Source organism: Phocoena phocoena, chromosome 19, assembly GCF_963924675.1.
Source record: "Phocoena phocoena chromosome 19, mPhoPho1.1, whole genome shotgun sequence".
In the NCBI taxonomy this organism is placed as follows: domain Eukaryota; kingdom Metazoa; phylum Chordata; class Mammalia; order Artiodactyla; family Phocoenidae; genus Phocoena; species Phocoena phocoena.
This window is the reverse complement of record NC_089237.1, coordinates 47,615,290-47,635,151: the sequence shown is the minus strand read 5'-3', so window position 1 is coordinate 47,635,151 and position 19,862 is coordinate 47,615,290. Positions and strand designations below refer to the sequence as shown.

Below are 19,862 nucleotides of genomic sequence, written 5' to 3'. Positions count from 1 at the left end.
ACTTTGCAGCCCGACCCATGGATCACCAACCCACAGGATGAAAGTAAGCCACTGATTTAGAAACTAAAGAATCCACAAAAAGAAAACATACAATCATGTTTAAAGAACAGGTTAAGTATATATATTTAAGTCATGCCTGCGTTTTATGCTGACTGCTGCTATGTGATAAATACAATCTTAGCAATCTACTCACATTTTCTTATTTATACCTCTACAAATGAAACTTAAAATCTAGAACTTGGGAGCTTCCCTGGTGTCGCAGTGGTTGAGAGTCTGCCTGCCGATGCAGGGGACACGGGTTCGTGCCCCGGTCCGGGAAGATCCCACATGCCGCGGAGCGGCTGGGTCCGTGAGCCATGGCCACTGAGCCTGCACGTCCGGAGCCTGTGCTCCGCAATGGGAGAGGCCACAACAGTGAGAGGCCCGCGTACCGGAAAATAAAAAAAAAAAAAGAAAAATCTAGAACTTAATCTGAAATAAGCTTTAGATAGAGAAACCTACTTAAATTTTTAAAACTACATTTTACTTATCTTTCTGTACGTGGTTTATACAACTATCACTGTATTGTGTGTCTGAATCAAAGGAAATTATAAAAACAACTTTTTTCCTGATTAAAAATATTAAAATGTATATGCTTATCATGAAAATTTTAAAAAATGACAGAAATAAATAACTTATAAAATGGAAAGCTGCTACATTTCCATACCCCTAGAGAGAATTACTGTTTAGTTTGGAATCAAAACCATCAAGGAGAGTGCAATTTAAATAAATCCTCTATTGAATTTTTTTGTGGAAGATATTCACCCCCGGAATCACTAGTTTTGTAATCCTGTATTTTCATCTATCACCTCTGCTAATAAGTAAGGCACATACGTATACTTTAATTCTTCAAGAACAAAAGTTATTCGAGCACTGGGTGACCTATATTTGTCCAATGTTACATTAGTGACACCCAATTTTCTCAAAGTCATCAGTGAACTTATTTGGCAGCTTGTCTCTCAGGAGCTACAATGAAATTTTATTCTGTCTTTTAAGGTTTAGAATCAATCACACAGTTTCAGAGAGGCCCTCCTGTTCCTCTGCATAGGTCCTCATTTCAGGATCTTTTCATTTCTTTCACTCAATTTAACATTAAAGTTGCTTCTAACAATTATCCTATTGTATCTTTCAATTTTGAAATCACTACCTTGATTGTAGCATCCTCTGAAGCAGAGACCATAACACTGAACACAGGATGGAAAATGACTCGAGTGACTGGACTCCTATGACCACTCAATGCGTATTTTTCTGGTGGACGGGGAATCCATTCTTTTGGGTCTCTTTTTTGACCAAGAGGTCCACCCGACGTAAATTCTTCTTTTGCTTCATTTAGCTTTGATTCTAATTCCATAACCTTAAGAGGAACACATAGTTATGTACAGATAAATTCTGATAAAAATAGTATATTTTTAAAAACCTGCCTTTATTTTGCATTCATATACGCAGAATAAAATTTCAGTAATTTACAAAGCATTTGTCAGATTTAATTGAAAATGATCTATATTAAATATATCACTAAAATCTTAGTGTGACAAAACTAAAAACTGAGAAAAATGCAATACAATTGTCTTACCTCCTTAACTCAAAGAAAAATTTGGAAGGTGCCAGGATACAAATTAGAGGAAGAGTAGGGAACCTATCTTGATCCTTTCTAGTTTACATTGTACATGCTAATCAGAATATTCATATTAAAAGCTAACATTACTGAGCATCTGTGTGGCTAGGCACTTTTCTAAGGGCTTTTTATGGATTAACTCATAACAATATTATTCTAATTTTGCCTACTAAAAGTATAAATTTTAGGACCAGAATATTACCTATTGCCTTCACTTTATAGATAAAAATAAAAGGTCAGAGATGAAAATGACTTGTCTAAGAGCACACTTTAGTGCTCTTTCCCCAGCATCATATTGGCTCCATGTGTTCTTCCCATCTAAGTGCATAAATGGGTTCTTCAGTACCAATTCCTTGAAGTCAGGGTTGTGTTAGATTCAACTCAGCCAGTAGCCCTGGTTGCATAAATTACCATTTACCAGCAATGATCTGTATAGGTCATAATGCATAGAAATAATAATGCATAGAAATGTATTTTTATTTGCCTTTTCAAGGTTAAATATAATTATTAATGTAAAAGAATAATTTATGTTGTTGATATTTTCAGTTTATATAATACTTTGAATACAACTAACTTAAAAGAAAAAAGACTTAGTTACCTTCTTTTGTAATCTAATAACAGATGTCCATTTTTTTTCCAAAAGACCAGCATATTTCTTATCTAATTCTTCATTCTAGAGAAAAAAAATGAGAACATTAAAAAAAAAAAAAGGCAAAAATACAATAGTTCAAGCCATACAAACCATTCAAGCTCTAGGTTCAAACGTTACGAAAAATATCCTGATTATAAAAATAAATAAATAAAAACATCTGATTATACCAAAAAAAGGGGGGGGGGAGGGTGAATACTAGGTTTAGTGTCAAGTAAACCACAATAACAAATGACAAGATCTGTGAATAACTCAGGTGACTGTTAACTAGGGATACCTAAGTAAAGTCCACTCATATATACTATGAATAACTGTAAAAAGTCAAACATACCATATCTAATTCAGCTTCCTTTTTAAAAACTGAATATGCTTCTTCATAGCCATTTGAACGAAGATAATCTGCTATAGCTCGATTTCTGAAAGAAAACAAATGCAAATGACTCCTAATAAACTCTCATTTCTATTTTGAAGAAAGAATATTTTATTTAAAAACTCATAAATCTTAAGACACTCTTTTAAGAGTATTACCTTCCAAATCATACAAGTATTTCACAAGAAAAGGAACCCCCCCCAAAGCCTCTAAAACAGCTAATCCTGTCATAGTACATCCTTAAGATTATAACACTGTTCTTGAGCTTTTAGTTATGTTTCTAATGTGCTGCTTGCCTCACAAGCTGTAAGATCAAGATGTGGCTTATATAATTAGTTATCACTTTGTGACAGTAATGAAATTTAGTTTTGTAAGGAGAATTGTTCTGATAAAATTACAATTAATAAGTATTTTAATTTTAGAGACAACTTTAAACCATGAGAGTGGGTTAAAAAAAAGGCATAAGCTACAAACTTAGCATATTATCATAGAATGAGAAATTAATTTAGAGTTAGAAAGAACTCAAAGGTTAGAGAAGCTGAATTAGCAAATGAATTTCATGCTCTCCTTATATTCTTTGAAGGCAAAAATCAGCTACCTGTCTCCTAAGGCAACCTATTCCAGTGTCTCTCAATATTTTTGAGCCTAAGTCCCACTGTGATAGAAATAGTTGTTTCCTTAGTATTGCCTTTAAAACATTTCAAATTAATTTAAATAATTTAAAAGTTTATACATACACAAGGTTAAACAAACTTTAAATATATAAGTATACAATAAAGTGTGGTTTCCACCAATGACCTCCAATATTCCATCCCAGAAGCAACCACGTTACCAGTGTTTTGTGTATTCTTTCAGTGATAATCTACCTATAACTACATATCCTTGCATAGTCTTCTAGAGATAATATGTGTTTTTAAAACAAACTGCAGTACACTACAGATAGTCTTACACACAATGTCACATAAACTCATTTAATCTCAGCAATCATTATCAGATGTAAATCTGCCTCTTCAAAAAAAATATTGTATTCCATTACAGAGAGACATATGCTTTTACTACTACAAACAATGCTGCTAGGACTATCCTTGTATAAATGTCAATGCTACTGCCCACCTAATGCTTTAGGAAATAAAACACTCTAGCAGTACTGTAGAATTGGTGGGACTAAGTTTTAATTCAATGGCATGTTAAGAACAAACAACGGAGAAAGATAATATGGAATTTGAGCAAACACTTCATATTCCAGGTAATTATTAGCATACCAAAGATTAAAGTACAATAACTAGGGACTTCCCTAGTGGCGCAGTGGTTAAGAATCCACTTGCCAATGCAGGGGAGACGGGTTCAAGCACTGGTCCAGGAAGATCTCACGTGCCGCGGAGCAACTAAGCCTGTGTGCCACAACTCCTGAGCCTGTGCTCTAGAGCCCGTGAGACACAACTACTGAAGCCATGTGCCACAACTACTGAAGCACGTGCACCTACAGCCCATGCTCCACAAGAGAAGCCACTGCAATGAGAAGCCCGTGCACCGCAATGAAGAATAGCCCCCGCTCACCGCAACTAGAGAAAGCCCGCACACAGCAACCAAGACCTAATGGAGCCAAAACCAAATAAATAAATAGATAAATAAATTTATTTATTTTTAAAGTACAATAACTAGTGGAGGGGCCTAATCCTCCAAGTGATGGTATTTGGAAGTGGGGCCTATGTGAGGAGGTCACAAATGGCGTTAATGTCCTTATGGAGAGACTAGGAACCAGGAAGTGAGCCCTCACCAGACACCGAATCTGCCAGTTCCTTGGTCTTGGACTTACTAGCCTCTAAACTGTGAGAAATAAATCTTTGTTGTTTATAAGCCACCCAGTTTATGATATTTTGTTAGAGCAGTCTAAGAACAGACTAAGACAAAAAAGATATACATTTTTTAGGACATTTTGATAGCGGTTGTCAAACTGCTTCCGAGAGTTGTAACCAGTTTATACTCCTACCAGCAGTTGCGAATGTCATCCCTTTACCACCTTTACTTTTCAAACATTTGGGTTAGCATTTACTGACTTAAAACAAACAGTTGATGCCCTTTGATTCTGCTTATATAGCTTTTAAGAAAGTGTAGACGTTAAATTTTTAAGATTCTGCAATATTTCCAAATTCTATGTGGCCTAACCCAACATCTATATTTTTAAAAAGATGCTGTGTGGTAAATGTGATTAATTAGAAAGATATAGGTAATTCCAAATGTGCATAAAACAGCACCTCAAAAGAGTTGTATGTTACATTTATACTTTTTATAAAATGTTAAATCTAATTTAAAAAACAATATTCACTGTCTCTTTTGATCCTAAAACCATCCTGTAGAAAAGTATATTACTCCTATACTATGTAACTGACAGACTGATTTATCCAAAGTCACAAAACTAAGATGAAGTGAAATAATTTAGGATAATAATTCCAATCAACATTCATTAGGTAGGTGGGGAAGAAACCGGCTAAGTAGGTGGAATGCAAAACCTTCCTCCTTTAACTAGAATTGTTCCATTTTCATATACTTCCATATATTGTATTTCTTCATAAGTGTTTTAAAAGTGGATCTATACTGCAATTAAAAAAGCCTGACACTCAAAATTTTTTTATTGAAGTAGAGCTGGTTTACAGTGCTGTGCCAATGTCTGCCGTACAAAGTGACTCAGTTATACACATACACACACACACACACACACACACATATATATATATATATTCTTTTTTTAAATATCCTTTTCCATTATGGTTTATCCCAGGAGATTGGATATAGTTCCCTGTGCTATATAGTAGAACCTTGTTGTTTATCCATTCTATTTTTTAAAAATTTCTTTATTTATTTTCTGGCTGTGTTGGGTTTTCGCTGCTGCAGCAAGTGGGGGCTACTCTTCACTGCAGTGCACGTGCTTCTCACTGCGGTGGCTTCTCTTGTTGCGGAGCACGGGCTCTAGGCGTGTGGGCTTCAGTAGTTGTGGCACACAGGCTCAGTAGTTGTTGCTCACAGGCTCTAGAGTGCAGGCTTAGTAGCTGTGGCGCACGGGCTTAGTTGCTCTGCAGCATGTGGGATCTTCCCAGACCAGGGCTCGAATCCATGTCCCCTGCACTGGCAGGCTGATTCTTAACCACTGAGCCACCAGGGAAGTCCTGTTTATCCGTTCTAAACATAATAGTTTGCATCTACCAACCCCAGACTCCCAATCCATTCTTCTTCCTCACCCCCCCTCCCCGCCGTGGCAACTACAAGCTTGATCTCTATGTCTGTATGTTTCTGTTTTGTAGATAGGTTCATTTGTGCCATATTTTAGATTCCACATATAAGTGATATCATATGGTATTTGTCTTTCTCTTTCTGACTTATTTCACTTAGTTTGATAATCTCTAGTTGCATCCATGTTGCTGCAAATGGCATTATTTCGTTCTTTTTTATGGCTGAGTAGTATTCCATTGTATATATGTACATCTTTATCTATTCATCTGTTGATGGACATTCAGGTTGTTTCTATGTTTTGGCTTTTGTGAATAGTGCTGCTATGAACACAGGGGTGCATGTATCTTTTTGAATTATAGTTTTGTCCAGGTTTATGCCCAAGAGTAGGATTGCTGGATCATATGGTAATTCTATTTTTAGTTTTTTAAGGAACCTCCATACTGTTTTCCATAGTGGCTGCACCATCTTACATTCCCACAAACAGTGTAGGAGGGTTCCCTTTTCACCACACCCTCTCCAGCATTTGTTATTTGCAGAGCTTTTAATGATGGGAATTCTGACCAGCCTACACACAAATTCTTGAAACCAAGAATGACTCATACTTTTAACCATTAAGCTTTTGTTTTGGTAACTGACTAGATCTGGGAGATGGGAGAAAACAGTTGATTTACAAGTTTCTGGTAGATGGTAATAACATTTACTTGGACAGGAAACAGGAGAAGAGGAGGAAGGAAAAAAGGGCGGGGCAAGAATATTATTAGTTCAGTTTTAAACCTTTTGACTTGAAGTAGCTATAAGATATTTAAGTAAAGATATATGATACAGGAGGTAAATGAATATACAGGTCAGAAGCTTAAAAGATCGATCTGATGTAAGGAAAGGATTTAGGAAAATTACTAAACAGGTAGTAGTGATTCAAACCATGTAAATGGTGAAAGACACTTTAGATGAAGGTATATAATGGGAAGAAAAAAGGAGACTAGAAAGTAAATGATGGAACCTTGAGAGATACCAATAATTAAGAAGCCATTAGGGAGTGAAGAAGCCTAGTGTGAGAATTAAGAGATGTCAGCAAGTCAATGTAGAAGGGAGTTTCAAAGAAATGGAAATGGCTAACAATGACAAAGATTTGAGAGAGGTCAAGTAGAGTCTAAAAAGTGTCCAAACAATCTGGCTACCAAGAGGTCCCTGCTCACTTTAGCAAGTGCAGTTCCAGAACTTAAAGTAGCCTCAGTATTCCACTCCACAGTAAGGGTTCAAATGAGCACTCTAAAATACTGGAGTTGGGGAGGAGCAGTGAGATTTGAGAATATCAGGGATGCATTCTCCTTCTATCTAATGAAGGTTAAATGTTAACAGTATTACTTGTTAAGAGTTTAGAAAAAGAGCTATTACATAGCATTAAAATATCATAATACTGAACTACCGAAGAGCAAGGGATATATACAAAAATATGGCAAATAAATTAAAACTGAAGTTTAAGCGAGTATGATACCATTAGGGGTAGTACAACATACTGATGATGTACACAAAGTCTACAACCCAGTCCCAGAAGAGTCTAGTCAATTTTATTTCCACATCAAATATAATTTAGACCTCTTAGTCACACTTCTAACCACAATGTCAGGTGAGTGGTGTTGACAGAGTCAAAAAACTTAAGTCAGGTTCCCATGGCCAGATAACCTTGGCACTACTGCCCCTGTTACCTCATCACTCAATATCTAAGCTAACTATCTGATCCAGAGAATGTGGAACCTCTAACTCAGGCAAGGTGTACCACCATCACTTAAAGTAAGAATAAATAAGACTGAAGAATCTCTTGGTTCTAACAGCCTAAAAGGTGCTTCTAGAGTTTGCTACTAATTTCAATTGTTGACCTAGAGTTGATTTTCATCAGTTTTATTAGGATGGAAGATTTATCCCCTTGGAAACAAGTGGACATCAAAGCACAAGTTTATAATAATCTCTCAAAGAAACTTCATACACATGAGTTAAATAAATCTACTAAGCCTTAGGAGATGAAGAAAAACAACTATCACTAGAATCAAAGAAAAATTCATGCAGAAGTGCAACATTCTGAGTAGAACCAAAACCAGTAACCCCATGCAGAATCAGAGAAAATGGTTAAAATCAAAAGAATGAATTGAGATGAAGGACTTTTATGTATGAACAAACAGAATTGGTTAGACAGAGTTTAGGCTTACATATGGAATAGTACCACATTGGATATATTCTACTGCTGTCCTTTGAAATTATTATAATAACAAATGAGATTGTGTTTGTTTTCCTAAACTATTTCAAGTTTTTTAAAATGCAAGGATTATATTCTAAGCATTTTAGCTGACTTCTTACACTCTCTTCATTGTTCTTATATCCCTAGGATAATTTTTGTAGCTGTGGTATCAGTCATAACATAATATGCCACAGTACCAATCCATACACACCCTCACACTCTTATAAAGGGAGATAAGAGTTTCAAAAGTTTTTCTAAATGCTATGAACTGCTAGTTAAACAAAAACAACTCTAAAAAGACTGGATAGCACCAACAATAAAGGCGGAATACTTCAGGGTCCCCTGAATCTCTTACGAATATAAATTGAAGCAAAAGGTATTACAGAGCATGCGTTACGGGAGACTGAGATGGAAGCTGTTTTTCACAGGTAAAGAAACTGAGGCTCACAGAGCTTAACTGGTATTTTTGGCTAATAAATGATGAACCTGAGAATCAAAAATTCGGCCTTTTGAAACCAAAATGACAATAACAGTATTTCTTCAAACTGTGTACTCTATTTTGTTTATTTATTTTTTGTGGTGCACGGGCCTCTCACTGTTGTGGCCTCTCCTGTTGCAGGGCACAGGCTCCGGACGCGCAGGCTCAGCGGCCATGGCTCACGGGCCCAGCCGCTCTGCAGCATGTGGGATCTTCCCGGACCGGGGCACGAACCCATGTCCCCTGCATCGGCAGGCGGACTCTCAACCACTGCGCCACCAGGGAAGCCCTAAACTGTGTACTCTAGCATTCTAAGGTTGAATAAAAATGTTCTAGGAATTCTATAAATAGTTAAAATTTATTGTTTATATGAGGAGAAACAAGGTTAAGTCAGTAGCTGACAAACAGATGTTTTCTTACCAGGCCCATCAGAAAAGATACACTGATCTCACATATTCAAGAATGAGGAAAGCAATGGAGTTAATGTGCACTGTTCGAAAAGTCTGCAGTGGCCCAATGACTGTGGGATGTCTGCAGGGTTAGGAGGGCACACCACTAAGATAATGAGAAGACCCAGCAGGATCAAGCATACAAGTTCACACCCCCAGAAGTACATCATCATCTTTAGTGCCCTGTTCCAGAAGACAACCCTCACAACACCCCAGGCTATGCCATTTTAGACAAACACCAAGATGAACTACATAGTACTGGGGAAGATGTGAATAAAGTTCATTTCAAGTGCAGAGACACTACTGCAGGTCATTCCATAAGCTGCTGCCATAGGATATTAGCCAAGTCTTAGACAGGTAGGTAACATGACTTCTTAAATATGCTACAGCCACCCACTGAATCTCTGGGGAAAGGGGAGCACTGATATGATGAGTTCCTGGCCATAGGTCTTACACCTCTCCAACCTTATGGGCCCTGACAAAGGGTTACAATGATCATCCTTCATCATCACACTTGAAGATAGTTACCCCAAAAGGGTAGTCCAGGATTCAACTACTACCAGTCTTGGGACAAGTATAAGCACAGCAAGAGGTTACAATGAGACCTTATTCTGGCAGTGATGAAGTAAAGGAAAGTAAATTTGGGTGAGCCAGGGTGAGTGGACCTTTATCTTCATCATTAAGCAAAAGAATATGTGCCTGGTATACTAGCCTGTCAGTTACCATTTCTCTTCAGCAGAGATCTGGGTCTGAGGTAACATCCATCCCTCACTCTCCATACCACAGCAGCAATAAAATGGTATATAAGTATGCCATGTTGGATTTCTTTTAAAAAGGCAAAACCAAAAACATGAACACACAAAAAAAGCATTATTACTTTTCATTCTCATATTTAGACGAAATTTTTTGAGTAATGGAATGACAACAAAGCAGAAGGCACCACTGAACAGTTCAGTTTTGATCCTCCCCCTCGTTTATGTCTTCTTCTTTACTCTTTTAATCTGTTAAGAAAAGTAACCTTACTGAGCTTCCCTGGTGGCACAGTGGTTGAGAGTCCGCCTGCCGATGCAGGGGACACAGGTTCGTGCCCCGGTCCGGGAAGATCCCACATGCCGTGGACTGGCTGGGCCCGTGAGCCATGGCCGCTGAGCCTGCGCGTCCAGAGCCTGTGCTCCGCAGCGGGAGAGGCCACGGCAGTGAAAGGCCCGAGTACAGCAAAAAAAAAAAAAAAAAAAAAAAAAAAGGAAAGGTCTTCATTAACATTAAAAAAGATATTTCTTATTCTTTTGACAAAATTCAACACCCATTTATGATAAAAACCCTCCAGAAAGTAGGCATAGAGAGAACTTACCTCAACATAATAAAGGCCACATCTGACAAACCCACAGCAAACATCATTCTCAATGATGAAAAACAAACCATTTCCACTAAGATCAGGAAAAAGACAAGGTTGCTCACTCTTACCACTATTAACTCAACATAGTTTTGGAAGTTTTAGCCACAGCAATCAGAGAAGAAAAAGAAATAAAAGGAATCCAAATTGGAAAAGAAGAAGTAAAGCTGTCACTGTTTACAGATGACATGATTACTATACACAGAGAATCCTAAAGATGCTACCAGAAAACTACTAGAGCTAATCTATTAGCTCTAAACTAGAGCTAATGAATTTGGTAAAATAACAGGATACAAAATTAATGCACAGAAATCTCCTGCATTCCTATACACTAATGATGACAAATCTGAAAGAGAAATTAAGGAAACACTCCCATTTACCACTGCAACAAAAAGAATAAAATACCTAGGAATAAACCTACCTAAGGAGACAAAAGACCTGTATGCAGAAAACTATAAGACAGTGATGAAAGAAGTTAAAGATGATACAAACAGATGGAGAGATATATACCATGTTCTTGGATTGGAAGAATCAACATTGTAAAAATGACTATACTACCCAAAGCAATCTACAGATTCAATGCAATCCCTATCAAACTACCAAAGGCATCACAGAACTAGAACAAAAAATTTCACAATTTGTATGAAAACACAAAAGACCCCGAATAGCCAAAGCAATCTTGAGAAAGAAAAACAGAGCTGGAGGAATCAGGCTCCTGCACTTCAGACACTACTACAAAGCTACAGTAATCAAAACAGTATGGTACTGGCACAAAAACAGAAATATAGATCAATGGAACAGGATAGAAAGCCCAGAGATAAACCCACACACATATGGTCACCTTATCTTTGATAAAGGAGGCAAGAATATACAATGGAGAAAATACTGCCTCTTCTACAAATGGTGCTGGGAAAACTGGGCAGCTACATGTGAAAAAATGAAATTAGAACACTGCCTAACACCATACACAAAAATAAACTCAAAATGGATTAAAGACCTAAATGTAAGGCCAGACACTATAAAACTCTTGGAGGAAAACATAGGCAGAACACTCTATGACATAAATCACAGCAAGATCCTTTTTGACCCACCTCCTAGAGAAATGGGAATAAGAACAAAAATAAACAAAAGGGACCTAATGAAACTTAAAAGCTTTTGCTCAGCAAAGGAAACCATAAACAAGATGAAAAGACAACCCTCAGAATGGGAGAAAATATTTGCAAATGATGCAACTGACAAAGGATTAATTAATCTCCAAAATTTACAAGCAGCTCATGCAGCTCCATATCAAAAAAAACAAACAACCCAATCCAAAAATGGGCAGAAGACCTAAACAGACATTTCTCCAAAGAAGATATACAGACTGCCAACAAACCCATGAAAGAATGCTCAATATCACTAATCATTAGAGAAATGCAAATCAAAACTACAATGAGTTTTGCATTAGAGAAATGCAAAACTACAAAAACCTCACACCAGTCAGAAGGGCCATCACCAAAAAATCTACAAACAATAAATGCCGGAGTGGGTGGAGAAAAGGGAACCCTCTTGCACTGTTGGTGGGAATGTAAATTGACACAGCCACTGTGGAGAACAGTATGGAGGTTCCTTAAAAAACTAAAAATAGAAGTACCATATGACCCAGCAGTCCCACTACTGGGCATATACCCTGAGAAAACCATAATTCAAAAAGAGTCCTGTGGGCTTCCCCGGTGGCGCAGTGGTTGGGAGTCCGCCTGCCGATGCAGGGGACGCGGGTTCGTGCCCCGGTCCGGGAGGATCCCACGTGCCGCGGAGTGGCTGGGCCCGTGAGCCATGGCCGCTGGGCCTGCACGTCCGGAGCCTGTGCTCTGAAACGGGAGAGGCCACAGCAGTGAGAGGCCCGTGAACCACAAAAAAAAAAAAAAAAAAAAAAAAAAAGAGTCATGTACCACAATGTTCACTGCAGCTCTATTTACAATAGCCAGGACATGGAAGCAACCTAAGCGTCCATCGACAGATGAATGGATAAAGAAGATGTGGCACATATATACAATGGAATATTACTCAGCCATAAAAAGAAACAAAATTGAGTTATTTGTAGTGAGGTGAATGGACCCAGAGTTTGTCATCCAGAGTGGAGTAAGTCAGAAAGAGAAAAACAAATACCGTATGCTAACACATCTGTATGGAATCTAAAAAAAAAAAAAGGTTCTGAAGAACCTAGGGGCAGGACAGGAATAATGACACAGATGTAGAGAATGGACCTGAGGACACCGGGAGGGGGAAGGGTAAGCTGGGACGAAGTGAGAGAGTGGTATGGACTTATATATACTATCAAATGTAAAATAGATAGCTATTGGGAAGTAGCTGCATAGCACAGGGAGATCAGCTCGGTGCTTTGTGACCACCTAGAGGGGTGGGATAGGGAGGGTGGAAGGGAGACGCAAGAGGGAGGAGATATGAGGATATATGTATATGTATAGCTGATTCACTTTATTATAAAGTAGAAACTAACACACCATTGTAAAGCAACTATACTACAATAAAGATGTTAAAAAAAAAAAAAAAGCTCTAACTCAAAAAACAAAAAAAGACATCTCTTATTAACATTTTAGAGATTTCCCTGGTGGTCAAGCAGTTAAGACTCCACGCTCCCAATGCAGGGGGCCCGGGTTTGATCCCTGGTCAGGGAACGAGATCCCACTTGCCTGCTGCAACTAAGAGTCCACATGCTGCAACTAAAGATCCTGCATGCCTCAACTAAAGATCCTGCATGCCTCAACTAAAGACCTGGCCCAGCCAAATAAATATTTTTTTAAATGTATTTTAAAAAGAAACCCCTTAAACCTTCAACCAACAAATGTTATAGTTAATGGTAAAGCACTAGAAATATTTGCATTAAAGTTGAGAACAAGAAAAGCATGCTAAAATCACTTTTACTTAAAATTGCTCAAAAGTGATCTATCTAAATAATAGATATAAAAATGGAAATGAGACTAAGATATGAGAAAAATGGCTGAAAGACAGGACAAAACAGATTATGAAGGACATGCAAGGCAAGAAAAGGTAGTTTAGTTTAAGTGATATTTTTAAGACTTACTTATCAGAAGCATATAGGAAGATTAGATGGGATACTAACTAACTAAAGGAAGAGCATCATAAGTTAGCCAAGCCCTAAAGCATAAAAGTAAAAAGTAAAGATCCCTTAAAATCAAGTCATAGTCACAACAAGCATCCTCAGAATTACCTGGCTAAATACAAGTTCCATTTGCTGACGGAGCATAATTTTAATTCTGCACTGAACAGCAAGATGGTCAATGATCTACAATACAGCTAATAATGGATTTGTATTTTTAGAACTGGTATGAGTCAAGTGGTTGTCATTCCAGTGCTGCCTGATGAATCATTCACTTGTCCCTGGTCTCCTTTTTGCACACTCAAATACCTAATTGCATCCCACCTTTCAGTTGACCTTCAATCTCACATAGACAATAGGAGCCACTCAGCATATAATTTTCTCCACTTCCTTAATAGTATTGGTGGCACTGCCTTCCTCTCTTTTACAGTATGACTTCTCTTCTAATACAATCCTCTAGAATACAATAAAAAATTTCAGTGAAATGAAATGTCATATGACACAATAAAAGCTTTGTATGAGTTCTATAGAAAAATCAACAATTTTGAAATTGATGACCACATCTTTACTATCTTTAGAGATGCCTACATTTCACTCTTCCCTATAAATGTCAAAATATAGTTTTTGAAACATTCAGCAATTTTATAATTTTGGTTTAATTTCACAAATGAAGTATGTGTTTTTGTTTACTAGGTTATTGTTTTGACAAGTCTAACATTAACAACAGGAGAAAATACCAGTACTCCTAAATTATAGTTAAGTCATTATTTGTTATCTGGAATGATGAGAATATGATGCATTCTACTGAATGAAATATTTCAATTAAAAACTTACAAAGAATAAAAAGATTAAATATAACACAAACTGAGAATATTTTAATCTTCCTTTGAAGCCTCAGAAGGCATCATACTCTTTCACCCCAAGGAAATATGGTTACAGGTTTCATTATTATCAACCTTTTAAAGTTTAAAAAGCAGCAGAACCTCAAAACATAAGCCAGATGAAAGCAATATATTAAGAAGTTTATGTTTAAATATATACTTATTTTTATAGTCAAAGAAAATACATAGCTTTTTAAAATAAAAATTTGAAACTGAGAGGATATGAATTAGTTACAGTCTCATTTCAGTCCCAGCACCCAATTCATGTATTTTACTTTTCTTACGCAGTATTAGGAAGATTCTAATTCACAGAGGTAGTAGTGTACTCCCATGTACAATTTTAAGTGTGTAGGGAAGTACAGATCTTTACTTTTTTTTAAAGGCCAGGACAGAACCACTCTTTAATAGATACTAAATATATACAATGTTCAAATGTATGCAGAAGAGAAACTTGAACACCTCAACTAACTGAAGAGGTTAGTTTTTTAAAGCAAAACACAGCTTAAAAATATAGTAACAAAAAGACATGAAGGAACCTTAAATGCACATTGCTAAGTGAAAGAAGTCATTCTGAAAAGCCTCATACCACGTGATTTCAACTTTTGGAAATGGCAAAACTACAGAGACAGTAAAAAGATCAGTGGTTGCCAGGGGTTTTGGAGAGAGGAAGGAGGGACGATGCAAGCACAGGGGATTTTTAGGGCAGTGAAGCTGTCTACAGGTAAAGCAGGATTTAAGAGAAGGGTAAAGAGAATTAGCTTTACACGAGCCGGCCAGAATTAGCTAACAGAGACAAACAATAAATTATCCAAAAAAGCCTTGAGATCACTTGAGGAAGATTAGCTCACCTGGGAAGGTCGTAGAAAGCTGAGGTAAAACACCCCAAGGGCAAAGGACTGTACTAATATGGTAGAAAGGTATACTAAGACAGCACACTCAATTTCAAGCTATGCCAGCTTTGTCTCACTTTTTCCCACGAACAGAACTGCCCTCAAAAATGCCACAAAGGACCCGTGCAAACTTTTTTAAGAGGAGAAGAGGAAAAGTAGCAAAGCAAGTAAAATAGAAAAGCATGCTATAGAGAGGAAGAATAACCCCTGGAAGCAGCAGAAAATTATAGATGAACACTCTATACCTTCAAAAAAAATCTAAGGTAACATAAAACTAAAAATAAATCAAAACAAAAGGAATCCAAAAAGACATAATACGATATAACCAAATACTGATATAATAAGAGCAAATGTTCTTAAAATAAAGAATATCCAAAACCTACCTTGGTGAACATGAAGATAAGTGAACAAATACTATGGATACCCTAGGCAGAAAAGCAAGGAGAAACAGGCTGACCTAAAGCTTCTCCACTGCAACCTATAATGCCAGAGAAATACCTAAGGCTTCTCCATTGCAACCTATAATGCCAGAGAATATTAATTATCTACAGTTTTGTTTAAAAGAAAATCCATTATTTTATTTACACAAAAAGTAAATATATTTGCTTTCTAAAATACTGAAACAATACTGTCAGAAATCTTCATTCTACCTTTATCCAATTTCATTCTTCTCTTCAGAGGTAACCACTGTTAACAGTTTAGTGTATATCCTTTCAGGCCTTTATCTGTGCATCTACACAGATATAGGCACAAAGAGAAATGCATAGTTGTGTGTGTGGGTGTTTAACAGAAACGTATCATACCATCTTATTTAACAACCAGATTATTTGACTGAACAACAGATTTTACACCTCTTTATGTGTAGATACACATAAATATACCACATTTTTAAGCTGATATACAGTATCCCATAGAATGGATGTACTATATTTAACATACCCCTAATGATAGACCGTTTTAGGTTGTTACCAGTTTCTTACCACTGAAAACAATGCAATAAACATACATAATTTTACACAGCTATCCATACAGAAATATTTGCATATGTGCTAAAAAGAGCTCTTTATAAAGAAAACTGTTAGATCAAAGAACATATTTTAAAAGATACTGTCAAACTGACCTTTAAAGAAATTATAACAATGTATACATCCATCCGGTACCTAAGAGAAGCCATTTCCCTTCACCCTTGCTAGCCAAGGTTATCATCATTTTCATTTTGGACAATTGTTTAAAGAACAAACTGTATCTTGTTTTGTTTACAGATGTTAAATACTATGTCACATGTTTACTGGCCAATTTTATATTTTGTTTTGTTTGTGAATGGCCTTAGTAATATTTTTTCTTTTTTCTACTGGTTGTTTGTGATAATTTTTTAATCAATTTTTAGGACTTCTTTATATACTCTAGATGCCATTCCGTTGTTATATGTGTTGCAGATATTTTCCACAGCAGGTCGCTTGTATTTTAATTTTGTTTTAGGTCTTGCTTCTTATAAAAATTTTATAATTCGATATAGTCAGATTTACCACTTATTTTGTTTTCCACATTTGGTATATTTAGGAAGTCTTTTCCTACCAAAAGGCTGCATTTTCTTCTACCATTTCTATACCACATTTATTTATTTATTTATTTATTTATTTATGGCTGCGTTGTGTCTCCGTTGCTGTGCTCAGACTTTCTCTAGTTGCGGCAAGCTGGGACTACTCTTCGTTGCGATGCACGGACTTCTCATTGCAGTGGCTTCTCTTGTTGCGGAGCACAGGCTCTAGGCGCGCGGGCTTCAGTAGTTGTGGCATGCAGGCTCAGCAGTTGTGGCTCGCAGGCTCTAGAGTGCAGGCTTAGTAGTTGTGGCACATGGCCTTAGTTGCTCCATGGCATGTGGGATCTTCCCAGACCAGGGTTTGAACCCCTGTCCCCTGCATTGGCAGGCGGATTCTTGACCACTGTGCCACCAGGTAAGTCCTCTACACTGTAATTTTTATGTGTTTAACAACATTTGGGCTTTTACTTCATCTGAATTCAAGTTTATCTTAACAATGTGCTGTACTAACACTATTTGCTGAACAGTACATCTTTTCTCTATTGATGTGAAAAGGCACTTTTACCATACGCTTAATTTCTATGGATAAATGGGCCTGTCTCTGAACTTTATCTGTCCCCTTAACCTATTTGCCTAGTCCACAAATATTTTACTTACCACCTTTGTATTAATGTTTGGATATCTGGTACAATTAGTTGCTTTCTCATTAATCCTTTATAATTTTTTCATACCCATTTTTCTCTTCCAGATCACTTTTCAAATCAAGCTGGTCAAGTTCATGAAAAATTCTATTTGGATTTTGATTGGGATTCTATTTAATTTTATTAATAATATGAAAGTTCTGACGCCTTCCCATTATTCACATTTTTCACTAGAAACAGGGCAAAGTAATCTTTTCTACTGTATTACCTGATAATAAAAACAATTTATTTTTGAATGCCATCTTGTTTATGGCCACCATACTAAACCCAACCATTCTATAGTTGATTCTGTTGGATTTCCTATGTAGATGCTATCACCTACAAATATATTTGGTCTTTTCCTTTCCTGTAGTTTTATCTAATTCTTTTTGTTGCCTCACTGCATTGCCTAGAATCTCAAATAAAGTTTAAATGGTAGCAGGAACGTAGGAATTCTGAACTTCTTCTAGACTTTAATGGAAATGCACTTGATATTTCTAATGTTTGCTGTAAATTTCTGGCAACAAGCCTTAATCATGTTAAGAAAATATCCTATTCCTTATTTTCTCAGAAACTTCTAACAATCAGGATTATTAAAAATACTATTTCTGTATTTCCTGGATTGATCACATTTTTTTCTCCTATTTATTAATGTAGTAATTACACTAACAGGTTTCTAAATATTGAAAAATCTTTGCATTCCTGGGATAAATCATACTTGGCCATGATTAACTTTTCTCATATGCTACTGGATTCAGTTGTTACATTATTTAGTATCTTTATATCTGAGTTCACATAAAAAATTAGTGTGTAATGTTCGCTGTTATTTTCCTTTTGCCTAGTGTCGCTATCAGGGTTATTCTATCTACCCTTACAAAATGAGCTCCTAAGTTTTCCACCTTTTTCTATGTTCTGGAATAGACAACATAATCTGGGAAGTTACTGGTCCTTAAAGACTTGACAGAAAGTCTAGGCTTGAAAATCGTCTGGACTTGGTATCTGTAACTATTTTTACCATTTCCTCTACAGTCAATTATCTATTCAAGTTTTCCACCTCTTCCTGAACAAATTTTATCATATATATTTTCCTAGAAAATCACTCAGGTCATTTAGATTTTCAAATCTAATAGGATAGAACATTCTCATAATTCTGAAAATTCCCTGAGTTCATTTTATGCTGCCTTTTTCATTACTATATTGTTCATTTGTGTCTTTTTTCTTTCAGTTTTGTCTATTTTTTAAAAAACCTTTTCATATTTACATACTCTGTAACATCCTTTTTTTAGACTTTATTTTTTAGAACAGTTTTAGATTTACAGAAACAAATTGAGTAGTTAGTGCAGCATTCCCATATTCTCCCAGCCCCACTGCAATTTCCCCTACTATCAATTTTTTAAATTAATTTTTGGCTGCGTTGGGTCTTTGTTGCCGTGCACAGGCATTCTTTAGTTGTGGTGAGTGGGGGCTACTCTTCGTTGCGGCGCGCAGGCTTCTCATTGCGGTGGCTTCTCTTGTTGCGGAGCACGGGCTCTAGGCATGGGGGCTTCAGTAGTTGTGGCTCGTGGGCTCTAGAGTGCAGGCTCAGTAGTTGTGGCGCACGGGCTTAGTTGCTCCGCAGCATGTGGGATACTTTCTGGACCAGGGCTCGAACCCGTGTCCCCTGCATTGGCAGGTGGATTCTTAACCACTGTGCCACCAGGGAAGCCCCAGTTTTGTCTATTTTTAAAGCTAGTTTTTAATTTTACCAAACAAGTTACCAAGTTATATTTTCTATTTCATTAATTTCAGCTCTTATTATTAATTCCTTCCCTCTGCTTCCTTTAACCTTATTTTCCTTTTTTCTTGAATTGAATGTTCATTTCTCATCTTTGTTTTTTTTTTCTTAAGAGTAAAGACCATCTAATTTTCTGTATGCTATGTAGGCTATACAGAGGTGAGTACCCTCACTGAGGTGAGTACCCTCACTATTACTGATTTCTTCCCTTCCTAAGTTTTATTTTTCTCTCTTTATTCCACAGTTATTTAGAAGTATATTTTAGAAGTATATTTTAGAAGTATATTTAGAAGTATATTCCACAGTTATTTAGAAGTATATTTTTAAATGTTCACATGAATAGATTTCTCTTTTCTCTCCTTTTGCTATTAATTCATAGCAATTATTATTATTAATCTCTTTTCTCTCCTTTTGCTATTAATTTATATTTTTATTGCATTATGGTCAGCAAATGAGCCCTATGTGATTTCTGCTTTTTTGGAATTTGAGATTTTCTTTGCAGTCTAATGCATGGCAATTTTTTTC

The 19,862-nt window shown here is 36.6% G+C and overlaps 1 protein-coding gene across 2 annotated transcripts in view; it reads right to left on the bottom strand.

The window, feature by feature from the left end:
- Positions 1–19,862, bottom strand: part of PAFAH1B1 (platelet activating factor acetylhydrolase 1b regulatory subunit 1) — a 76,592-nt gene that overhangs the window by 15,462 nt on the left and 41,268 nt on the right. For both annotated transcript variants that reach the window (XM_065896343.1, XM_065896345.1), the window contains exons 3-5: positions 2,635–2,719; positions 2,253–2,327; positions 1,187–1,393 (exon numbers count right to left, since the gene is read on the bottom strand). In XM_065896343.1, the coding sequence (XP_065752415.1) occupies positions 1,187–1,393; positions 2,253–2,327; positions 2,635–2,719 (367 nt within the window). The remainder of the gene's footprint in view (positions 1–1,186; positions 1,394–2,252; positions 2,328–2,634; positions 2,720–19,862) is intronic.